The following is a 12,517-nucleotide window of genomic DNA, read 5'->3' on the forward strand; positions in this document are numbered from 1 at the left end:
CCACTGACTTGTGTCCAGATTAACATTTAGACAGCTGTTTTGCCCAGCAGTGTGTGCCAACCTGGGGTGCAATGCTAAGGCCAGTCTGTAAATTGCTTAGGATAACAAAGCTCCACACCAGTATGACACAGAGATATACCACGCTGCTGGTGACACACCAATGTAAACCTGGTGCAGCTCTGCATAGGGACCAGGAATTGGCAGTGCAGGAACATACTAGGGTATTCTAATCACCACCACCCCAGCCCACATCCAAGAGCTAGTTTAACATTACCACCAAAATCACTTGTCAGAAGTATAAACATTCCCATTGGATTCAATGGCATGAAAAACGAAGTCCCCCTTCTGCCTGCCTCCCACCATGCCTACACAGCCATGGCAAAGCTTAGGATACTGGCCAAATCTGTAGGTAAGCTCAGCTCTCCTAGGCACTACATAAACCCAGCCAAGACATGTGGGGGACTTCAGTGACAGGAACTCTAGAAATAAGCCACTTTGCACAAACAGCTAAGGATGGAAATCAACAGCATATTGCTAATACTGCGCTGCTCTTTATAGGTATTGGACCTCACAACACTAATTCACACAGTTAAGCAGGGAAGGGAATCCCCTCAAACCTTTACAGCCACAAATGCCTCCCACCCCCCTCTGGCCACATGTAACTACTGTGTATTACCTCAAAATGCTTCCTCTCTCAAAAGTTGCTAGCAGTGTCTTCCACACAGCTGGAACAGCGTATGTATGCACAGTGTAGAAAAGGGGATCCCTATTGACACAATGCCATGTTGGTGAATACCCCACATGTGGGAGAAACAGGGAACACAAGCACATTTCTGGATGATTACCACCCAACCATTGCTACTGTGGGCCAAACACTTTGCAAGGTAAGAGTCCCACGGAGCAACCTCAACAGAAGCTGCATACTGTATTCCAATACAACTCCTAACAACAACAGATCAGTAAATACCGGCAAAAGGCTACAGTGTCTGCATCAGCAAGTGGATCGTACTTAATATTAAGGGGAGGGAGGTATAGGAACCCGAAGAGCACCTGGGTGGTGCCACTCTCTCAGATGCATAACTCACACCATGTGCAAAGTACTTGGAACCACTTGGTGTTTGTTACTACTGGTGAATGATACTCGTTGTTGTTGTGGTGTCTCTTTTGGCACTTTCCAGGTAGCCCTCCAACAGTGATGGAGCCCAGGATGGGTCTGTGCTGTTCCACACTAGTACACCCTTCACTGCAGTATTCCCTGCCCTAGGATATATGGCTGGTTTTGACACCAGGGCCAGTGGAGGATTCCAGATGCCCAATGAAGTGTCTTTATTCCTGTGTGTCCAGTTGGGTGTGTGGATAAATTTGATCAAAGAAATGCTCTGCTGTATGTGAGGTGTGTGGATTCTATTCCTAGTTTCTGTTTTACTGCAGCCAAAAGAAGAGTTGTGCCTTATTTCCAGCTTCTCCCTTGGTGGGAGTTGAACCCCCTCACTCCTGATTCTCACCTAAGTGCTTTCTCACAGTGGGCTATTGAGCGAATGATGGGAATACTTTGAGAATATTCTGTTGTGTGTTCTTCTGCTGCTGTCCTAGTGTCTGTTATCCCCTTGCTCTGCAAAAAAACAACAACCCAACACTGCTTGATTGGATATTCTCTACCCCCTCCAGGATGTGAACCCTTGCCTGGGAGAACCTGAGGGCTTTGTGTGGGGGTTTCCTCAGCCTAATGAGCTGTCTAGGTGATATAACTGGTATGACCATGCTTCTTCTCTGTGTCAGCCTGTCAAAAGCAAATGCATTTGCAGGAGAGGATCTAATTCCCATCTGTAGAGCTCTCAAGAGTGTGGTAGTTATAGGGGCATCCTATAGGGCAAACCTACGGCGGTGTGCTGTGTTTCCCAAGTTCCTTCCCTTGTGTTTTATGGTGGGTGGGAGAAGGGTAATCTCAGAGCATGTGTGCTGACATCAGCATGGATTTGTTGACAGTTTCTTTATATAGTTGACACAAGGATGTGGTCGGCATGCTGCTCCATGATTGGTGATAATGACCAGTGTCTCTGTGGACTCCATCGAGTTGCTAGTCTCAGCTCCTTGGAGTTACATTTTCCCCCCTTTTATTTTCTCGATTGAGAAAACATAGGATATGGACTAACTATGCTGGCTCAAGCTTCATTAGTGATGCCTAAGAATCTGGAGTTTAGGATGAGGCTGTTTACTCTTCACATATGCATGATGGTAAATAAGCCACACACCTGTTGAACCAATTCGAAGGGTTCCAGGAAGAAACCACCAAAAGCTGCCTAATGGTCTGTGTGGGGAACCTGTGAGTCTGCAGTTTACTAGACATGTTAGCCCAAGTGTCTCAAGTTCGCTTTTGAATACCGGGCTCTGATCTGGAGTGCATGGGGCAGCTAGCTCCTAAAGGCTGGCTCTGTGATTCATCAGCCCCAATGTGCTTTACTAATTCTTTGATGAACTTTTCTAGAAAGAAACTACCGAAGTCTCTTCAGTTGATCAAGATGAGGAGGCACCTCCCTCAACATCCCTTTGACATTCGAGGTTTTCTCAAACTGCCTTCTAACACCAATACTCACCTATCATAATCAGCATGCAATTATCATAACTCAGACCAAAATATAACAGTAAACATGGTATTGTTCTCTGTATGCAATTGGAAGGAGCTGTATCCAGACTTTATTGTGTAAAACTGTATTATCGTTATTCCTCCCCCTGCAGAAAATTAAAGTAATTCTTCTGTATCATAAGAGCTGGATGCTCTGCCACTTCCTGGGTCCACAGCAGAAATAATAAATTGATACTGAGTTGAAATCACTGCACGGGTCACTGCTTTATAAAATGATGTACGCATGGAGTGAAGAAAGTGAAAAGAGCCCCCCCGCCCGGCTTCCCTAATACTAAAACGCAGGGGCACCCAAGGAAATTGTTGGCAAATAGGTTCAGGACAGACAAAATGAAGTACTTCTTTACTCAACAAATAATTAAATTGTGAAATTCACTGCCAGTGAAGGTAGTGGTAGCCACGACTATAGTTGACTTTAAAAAGGGGTTAGGCAGTTTCATGAAGGAGAGGTCCAACCATGGCTACTAGCCACGGTGAGTAATGGGAACCTCCATATTCAGAGGTAGCAAACCTCTGAATATCAGTGCTGGGAGACAGCATCTGGGTTTTAGCCTCTATGCCGTTTGTCCTCCCGAGCCACTGGTCAACTGCTGTGTGAAACAGTATGCTGGACTAGATGTCCCACTGGTCTGATCCAGCAGGGCTCTTCCCCTCCCCTAAATTAATTAACTGTTTATTTACCAATAAATAGTTGAACAAAGGGCAAGAAGGCTTAATTTCAAAATACTATAAAACAGTAAACCACGAAATCAAATAACAATGGAAATTGCAGTAAAAACACACACAACTAAGCCTACAGCAAGAGGAAAAGAAAAACAACAACAACTAAAAGGGCAGGAGCCCTTACATTCTTATGTTCTTCAAGTTCTTATTGATCCTAATAATCTGTCCCTTATTGCCTTACATGAAGTGCCTTGGCCTCAAAGAGTGCAATACAAACGGTATTAGTTTGTGGCTCTATAGAAATTGTTTATCTAGCCTATTTCTTTTCTGCCGTTCTTAAAATGTCCACTCGAGCAGTACCACTGTGCATGCTGATATGGCACAGCACTGGCCATAATATATTTGCTATCCATGTTAGCTCCTTCTTCACATTGTTTTTCTGCCTAACACTTTCACTGGCATTTGCATTGGCAGTACATTTGTACATTTGCAGGGCTGATATCAGATGTAGGCATCATTACCCAGCTGCTGCTGCTCTGCAGCCTTGGTTGACCCTACCCTTGAGTGGCAGTAGTGTTCAGATGCTCTACCCCCCAGACATGGCATTGATCTAATCTGGAAGAAGGGCTAGGCCTGGCAGTCTTTTCTCTCCTTTGGCAACATGCCACCAATACAGGTAGAGATAATGTCTCTTCCTCTTTCACCACCACCTGCCACAGCAAGCAGTGATGACTAATAGGCATACCAGCAGCTTCCACCAATGAGAGAGCGTGTGAGCAAGAGAGGCAACCTAGTGAGCAGCAGCGCTGCCCCTAGTGGTCATGGCTGCTTGTTTGCCTAGGCAGGTAAGTGAGAAGCAGTGGCAACTAGAAGCAGCTGGCATTCCCTCTATCAATGCCATGGTTACACTTACTGCACAGTATGTTGCCAAACATTCCCAAAAGGTGTAACACATACTTTTGAACAAAAATGGCACCACTGACCAACCTTCCATATCCATTTTCTCTTAGCTTGAGATCTCTCCTTTTTTTCCCTCAGAGAAAGAAACCTCCGCCTCAAAAAAAACATGATCTCACCTAACCTATTCATGACCCTCTACATTTATGTATTTGCATAATACAAAGATTAACTTGCTTGTCAGAAAAATAGATTTGCTACATTCCCGAACTGTAATTGGTTTCATCTTTACTGAACTGATGCAAAATGTTAGTGTTATGAAGACTGCACAAATACAGACAAGACCTGGCATGCATGTCTCTGCGTGTCAGGAAAACACACTTCCAGATTACAACATATACCTTATAATCTCTTAAAAGTTAGCCATGCTTGTTTTCAACTTCAGTGTAATATCCTGTGAAGCATGATGCGTAAGAATGAAATTATCTATCCTGCTTCGGTTCACCCTTTGGCGTCTGTTCTGTAACCCACACAAATGAGATTCTGGCAAGAGTTGTTCAGAGGGGGCTTTGCCATTGCCTGCCTCAGCATAGTGACCCTGGACTTCCTCGGTGGTCTCCCATCCAAGTACTAACCAGGGCTGATCCTGCTTAGCTTCCAGGATCTGAGGAGACCGGGCTAGCCTGGCTCGTCCAAGTCAGGGCAGTAGATCTGTGGCAACTGTATAAAAATCCATGAAGATCCATGAGAATCTTTACCTCAGATGCATGTATTGGAGTCATGATCACAAGAGAAGCTTGGTCACAGGTTTGCATCCTATAGTTATGGACGTGATTAACCAGTGGATTTGGACTGTCTATAAAATCATGGTGTTTCATGTGGATTTGTGCCTCATATGTATGCTTTCTGTATCATGGCAATTGTATAAGACTTATTTATTTATTCAAACATTTCCAATGCAGTCTTAAGCAGAGTTACACCCTTCTTAAATCCATGGACTCTGCACTGTCATACCCTGCCCTGCTCAGTGCAATGGAGCAAGACAAAAGAGCTTTTACCTCAAAACTTTAAAACACAAAGAAATCAACAGCTTTGCCTAAGAAAATCAGCCCTCAGTCATCTTATACAGCCCTCAACAGAACACCTTGTTGAACACAACAGACTTTAACAAGAATGGAAGGACTCCCTCAGGAAGCCATTCCAATGAGCAGAACAGTCATCAAAAACGTGCTTGAATGCACAGTGGCAGTACATGCCACTTGTGGTGAGGGCACTACAAGGAGCTGTTTGGCCAGGCAAAGCTGCCACATGGGCATAGACAGCTGCCACACTGGAGGTAGTATAGTGCTATCTGTGGGCATGCGTGTGGGCTATTCATAGAGTTGAAAGGGACCACCAGGGTCATCTAGACCAATCCCCTGCACAATGCAGGAATTTAACAACTACCTCCCCCCCACACCCCCAGTGAGCCCTACTCCGTGCCAGGAAGATGGCCAAGATGCCCTCCCTCTCATGAACTTATTAAGTGACAAACTAGAGGAGGAGTTGGCATAGTTGTTAATGGATCCCCTGAGAGTATTTACTTGAGTACCCCAACTTGGATCTGGCCTGTGTATTGTTGGACTAATCCTTCAACCAATACCATGTCCTCAGCTGCAAATGCCCTAGAGCTGAAGTTTATTGCATTGGAGGAAACATATTGGTTTCCTGTTCCTTTCCCCCATCAGGGTAAATAGCAGTTATACAAGACTGTTAGAAGTCAGGAAAATGACAGAAGGAGAAAAGGGTTAAACCGCCCTCTCCCCACACTGTAGTCCTGATTTGAATTTCTGGTTGAGCATGCTAGTTACCAGTTAAAGACACCTGGGGAATCCGTTTTATAGTCTCTTAGTGCCTTCCTAGTTTAACTTTCAGATTTTGAGGTATCTGCCTGTAAAACTCATAAGCATCTGTGCTTCCTTGGCTGTTATTTTACTACTTCAGAGTCCTGGATGCAAGTTTTTTCATAACAGTTTGTGGGCAACTATGCAATCTGTAATCAAGGCAGTGAATTGTGGAACTGTGTATAAAAACACCAGTGATTAATGAGGATTTGGGCCCCAGGGATACACATATAGTGCATTTTTTATCCCCCCTTTTCCTCAAGGAGCTCAAAACATGGTATCTGAATGATCCCCCATTTTCCCTCATAGCCAGCCTATGAGGTAGGTAAAGCAGAGAATAACTGGCCCCAGGTCACCCAGTCAGGTTCATGGCTCATGGAGGATTTGAACGTGGGTCTCCCAAGCCTACGCATTGCTGCAGCAGCACCACAAAGTTGTAGTTCAGTGAAGTTTTATCCTGTGCTCTATGGGCCCCCATGATCTGCAACAGATGGATTTGGGCTATCTCCATGCTAAAAAAATCATGAGGCTCTGTGGAAACTGACTTTTCCATTTCAGCTTCCAGATTACGTCTGTGTTGGGTATATATGTATCATTTCTGGATAGTAGGACTGCCAAGTGGCCCGAAAACAACCCGCCCAGCCTGCCTGTTCTTATTTTAGAGACCAGCAAGAGCAACAACCCGGCGATGATTACTATCAATAGCTAATCTGTGCCCTTCAAGGTGCACAGCTGCAGCAGCTGGACAAAAAGTTGGCAGCCCTACCAGACAGAATGACCTGTTGCAAAGGAGAACACCATTCATCGTATCAGTACATGCAAATTTCCTCAGCCATGGCATACATGGCAAATGACGCTGGTCCCCAATCCCTGCCTGGAAAGCAGCCTTTAAGACCCAGGCTCTTCAGTAAGGGAGCCCCGCACGCAGTGGTAGACTGGGTCTAAAAATATTGATTGCCAGGAGACAAAGGGGGCCCACCCGCAACTATAAGGCTATCATTTAATTTTTATAAGAAATAAATAATTAAAAAAATACATAAGTGGGAAAAAGGTAAATAGTAAAGATCCGAGCCTATAATACATAACCCAAACCAGAATTATTTTTCCAGTTATTATTTTCTTAAATTTCAAGTATCCTTCAAAAATGATTTTATTTAAAAAATATTAAAATAGTAACACAACGTAATTTTAGTTGCATAAATAGGGTTGCCAGGTCCCTCTTCACCACCGGAGGTTTTTGGGGTGGAGCCTGAGGAGGGCGGGGTTTGGGGAGGGACGGCACCCCCTATCATTTTTAGAAGCTAAAAGAATCCTTTCCGAGGTTGACCTGCGCAAGCTCAGTCCCAATGTGGGACTGCACAGAAGATTGCACCCGAACTATCATATTTTTAAGCAGCCCAGGCTAGCCTGATCTGGTCAGATCTCAGAAGCTAAGCAGGGTCAGCCCTGGTTAGTATTTAGATGGGAGACCACCCAGGAATACCAGGGTTGATGTGCAGAGGAAGGCACTGGCAAACCACCTCTGTTAGTCTCTTGCCATGAAAACCCCAAAAAGGGGTGGCCATAAGTTGGCTGCGAGTTGAAAGCACTTTATACACACAAAAGGCCATTAACCTTTTTAACATATTGGGCGAAAATGCAGGGTCGCTTTATCCTCCTGGATCAAATGCATGCGTTTCACTGAACGTGTATTTGATCCTGGCTAAAACAGGGATTAAAGGAGGATAAAGCGACCACGCATTTTCGCCCATTGTCTAATAATGTTGAAGGTATTGGAATATCTATCGTGGAGATATTCCTGTATTTAGCAGAGTGCCTTAAGTTTAGCGAACAGCGGGAGCTGACGCTTGCGTGCGTAAAAATAAAGAGAGAGCAGTCGTTTGCTCTATTCAAACTAAATACATTTATTGTGGAAATACACTTTAGATAGGAAAGGACATACAGGGTCCCCTATCCTGGTCTATCTGGCTAATTCCTTTGATATAGAACACGTTACCTGCCTTCCACTCCATCTTTGGAGTGGGAAGGTCTGAGCTCACGAAGAGCCTGGCTCTATGCGACTTGCATCGAAGAAGGGTAAAAAGGGAAGAGAGAGAGAAGAGGATATTGTTCCTGACAATATAGCTCTAAACATGAAAGGGCAGGAAATGAGGGGAGAGGTGCAACTGCTAATAACCTCCCATCTGGTTCTCGTAGGTTATCCGGGATGTGTAACCGTGGTCTTGGTATTTTCTTTCCTAACGTTTTGCCAGCAGCTGTGGCAGGCATCTTCAGAGGAGTAACACTGAAGGACAGTGTCTCTCAGTGTCAAGTGTGTAGGAAGAGTAATATAGTCAGAAAGGGGGGGGTGAGCTGAATCATTGTCCTGCAAAAAGCATCAAAGGTAATGTGCTAACCATTGTCCTGTAAGTATCAAGATAATGTGCTAATGAGGGTGTGGTATGTTAATATGGAACCATTGTATCCTGAAGTGATCTGTTAATGTGTGAAATCCAAGGCTAATCCGCATGGCTATTGTTGACTGTAGTCTTTGTTAGTCTGGAGGTTTTCAGGACAGGAAGCCAAGCCTTATTCATTCTTAAACTCTCTTCTTTTCTGTTAAAGTTGTGCTGATGTTTATGAATTTCAATTTCCCATCTATCTATCTGACTATCTGGTCAGTTCCCCCCTTTGAGCGTGGAGGCAAGTGACCCCGTTAGGGAGAGCCCAATTTCCAACGGAAGGGGCCTCACTTCATCAGGGGCCCACTCGCCATCGGGCCAACTCCCACCCGGGCCCAGCCCGCCACTGCCCGCAATGCCTCATCCTGCGCAAGGCCTCCCCGGCCACGGCTCCAGCGGGCTGCCTCAGCAGAGCGGCTCGGCCAGCCGCTCCGGCTTGCGGTGTTCACTGAGCCGGGTGAGGGGAACTGCGGGCGGGCGGGGGGAGGGCATGCAGGTCGCCAAGCAGAGCAGGCCTCGTGGCCGCCGGGCCGCTTGGCAGCCGCCGCTGTTACCCAGGCGCCGGCTCGAGCGCGCCGCCTGCAGCCAGCCAGTCGGCGGCTCTGCTCCAGCCGCTCTGCGAAGCGGGCCCGATGCTCAGCCCCCCGCCAACGCCGGGGAAGGCCCGGCCGGCGGGGCCGGCGCCAGCGATGCGGCGACTCCCTTCGGGGTCCCCGGCATGAAGGCCTTGGAGGATGGACACGATGTCGTTCAAGGTGAGCCCTTCCCCCGCCCGCTTGGGGGCTGAGGGCGGCGGCGGTTGGGGGGGGTCGTCTCCGGGAGAACCTCCCGCGGCTCTGACCTCCTGCGAGCGCCGCAGAGGCCGTCGCGGGCCTCAGCCTGGCTGCCCCCAGGGCAGCTGGTGAAGACGGGGAAGTAGTTCAAAGATGGGGCGGGGGGGGGGAGCGATTATCAAACGGGAATCGGAAAGTACCAAGTTTGAGCCACACGGCTTCCTAGTTTAGACTATGCTGGATTCCCGTTTGTATTTACAAAGAAGAGGTGATTCACAGTGGGTCGCCGTGTTAGTCTGTCTGCAGTAGTCGAAAAGGGCCAGAGTCCAGTAACACCTAAAAGACTAACAAGAATATTTTCTGGTAGGGTATGAGCTTTCGTGAGCCACAGCTCACTTCTTCAGATACAGCGAGAATGTGGCTCACGAAAGCTCATACCCTACCAGAAAATATTCTTGTTAGTCTTTAAGGTGTTACTGGACTCTGGCCCTTTTCTACTGCAGGCAGACTAACCCGGCTACCCACTGTGAATTTCTCATTTAAGTTAATGAGGGCAAAAAACGCATGGGAGGTTTTGCCTTGGATTTGCCTCTCTCTCAATGCACATTTCCCCCAGCCAAATGACCAAAATCCAAAAACGGACCCCCCCCCCCCCCCACGCAGGGCTTTGAGAATTCAGACGGGGAAATGTGCATCTAAGAGAGCCGCAAATCCAAGGCAGTCTTTTTGAATGGATAATTCACAGTGGGCCGCCGTGTTAGTCTGTCTGCAGTAGTAGAAAAGGGCAAGAGTCCAGTAGCACCTTAAAGACTAACAAGAATGTTTTCTGGTAGGGTATGAGCTTTCGTGAGCCACATCTCATGAAGAGGTTGTGAGAAGTCGCCCTCCGCCCTGATCCTATCTCATTGCGGGCTAGTTATGGTTTCTGAAAGGCGAGGGTGGGGGGAGGGGAAGCTTTCTGTACATGCTCCAAAGCATTCTGTTTCCATTTATGACTTCTCATAGCGCAGAGTGGCGTCCTGGCGTCGACTACCAATACCGTGGAGAAGTGTCTTCAGAGGTGCGTTATGCGGCCCTAAAGGGCCGGAGTGCTTGCCTGAGGATTGTGTCAAGGGTCTGCCGGCAATCGTTTTGGTTGTGTGTGTGTGTTTCCCCAGTTTACAGAAAAGGGCAAGAGTCCAGCAGCACCTTAAAGACTAACAAAAATATTTTCTGATAGGGTATGAGCTTTCGTGAGCCACAGCTCACTTCTTCAGTGGCTCACGAAAGCTCATACCCTACCAGAAAACATTTTTGTTAGTCTTTAAGGTGCTACTAGACTCTTGCCCTTTTCTACTACTGCAGACAGACTAACACGGCTACCCACTGTGAATTATCCCCAGTTTATGTTACTCATTTGTTTTTCACCAAAACATGTTGTCAGAAGTCCCTTTCCAGATCGCAGTTCTTTTTTTCCCCACTGGCTCACTTCACTGGTTCCTTCATCCTTGATTGACTTCATGCAGTCTCCGATTGCACACATGTTCAATGCAATCCTAAAAACACTTTCCTGGGATTAAAGCCCTGTTGAATAGATTTGAGCGGGATTCTGAGTAGAGCTGCTTAACATTGCTCTTGGTTTTCACATTCAAAAACTAAAATAATGATCAAAATGTCTAAAAAGCAGATGCGCACAGTCAACAAATGATAAGTTAGCATTTTAGCCATGATGAGATGTCATTTGTGCATTTAACAGTTTTTGCCTCCTTGAAGTTGCTTATTGAATTTAATATGCTACAAACATATCACTGGTGAGATTTAAAAAAATTCTTATAGGAAAGGAGTGCTGAAAATCCAGTTGCTTTTAGAAACTGATGATTGACAATTGTTGCTGGAGTATTTTAACCAAAGTGGATAAAAATCAATGAATTAAAAAAAAATTAAAAAATGGATTTTAAAATTTAAATCAGGTTTTTAAAAATAAATTTTTTTGAGGAAAAATCTATTTAACATACATTATAGTAAAAAGGATTAGTTTTTAATTATGTAGCATGAGGCTGTATATTCATGCGATGTTTAAATTTTTTGGTACGGTAAATGAATTCCATTAATCTATAACCAGAGGTTTCTTATAAGATTATTTTGGGCAGTTTTTCTACCTAGAAGATATTATCACAGATTCTTGGTTTTACAGTTCTCAAAACTGAGAATTTGGGTCTGCAGAGATAACATGCCTCTTCTTCACAGCAAAAATGTTATAAAATAAACATACAGAGTTAGGGAAAATATCTCAGTCCCATTGTTTGTTTGCAAATCTATATATACAGAATCAGCCCCTTACCCCTTAAGTGCTAAATTGCAAGAAGTCACTGAATAGAAATATGTTTGGAGTGGAATAGATCTGCACAAGGAGCTAAGTGTGAGGAGGAAGGGGCAAGCAGTAAAAATGAAAGTGAAACCTTTTGAGCAGAATTCTCCACAAGTCTTGGGATCTTTGTGTGTATAGTCTGAGGTTTATCATATTATTCTCTCCCTGGAGGAGAAAACCTATAATGGCAGCAGGCCGTAAAATAATCTAGAAAACCGTGATTTACGTCTAGTCTTAATGACTAGTGATTTAAATCGATTTGATTTAAATCAAATCCACCCTGATTTAAACCATTTGCAGTTAACTCCACGGAAGGAGGGGCTGTGGCTCAGTGGCAGAGCATCTGCATGGCATGCTGAAGGTCTTACGTTCAATCCCTGGCATCTCCAGATAAAGAATCTGGCAGCAGGTGATGTGAAAGACACCAGCCTGAGACCCTGAAGACCTGCTGCCGGTCTGAGTAGACAAGAACTGTACTGACTGTGATGGACCCATGGCCTGATTTAGTATAAGGCAGCTTCATGTGAGTTCAACTGACCTGGAATTCACTCAGTATTTATAAAATGTTTGGAACTATGTAGTTTTATTTTCACATTTTGTTTTGTGGTTACCAAACTTTTTGAGGGGGGTGAATTAAGATGGGCTTATTGGAAGGAATGTTTTAAATAGTCCTATCTGCCTGAATTCATTGATCTCGTAAAGAGAGAGGATTACAATTGATCAGAAAACAAGAGATGATAAATAATAGCACAGAAACAGAGGGCTACTTTTGTTGATGATAAATTCTTTTTTTGATTGTTCATTTTTAAGTGACATCGATTTCCGATTCAGAGTTTGATGAAATTGCATTTTGGTCTTCATCCTGCATTGTA

At 45.1% G+C, this 12,517-nt stretch overlaps 1 protein-coding gene across 1 annotated transcript in view; it reads left to right on the top strand.

Moving 5' to 3' along the window:
- Nucleotides 1-9,234: 9,234 nt before the first annotated feature.
- The window catches only part of ANKRD29 (ankyrin repeat domain 29), a 28,432-nt gene continuing 25,149 nt past the window's right edge, over nt 9,235-12,517 (top strand). The window contains exon 1 of the mRNA XM_056854804.1: nt 9,235-9,280. Coding sequence (XP_056710782.1) covers nt 9,260-9,280 — 21 coding nt within the window. The 5' untranslated portion in view covers nt 9,235-9,259. The remainder of the gene's footprint in view (nt 9,281-12,517) is intronic.

This window comes from Euleptes europaea, chromosome 8, assembly GCF_029931775.1.
Source record: "Euleptes europaea isolate rEulEur1 chromosome 8, rEulEur1.hap1, whole genome shotgun sequence".
In the NCBI taxonomy this organism is placed as follows: domain Eukaryota; kingdom Metazoa; phylum Chordata; class Lepidosauria; order Squamata; family Sphaerodactylidae; genus Euleptes; species Euleptes europaea.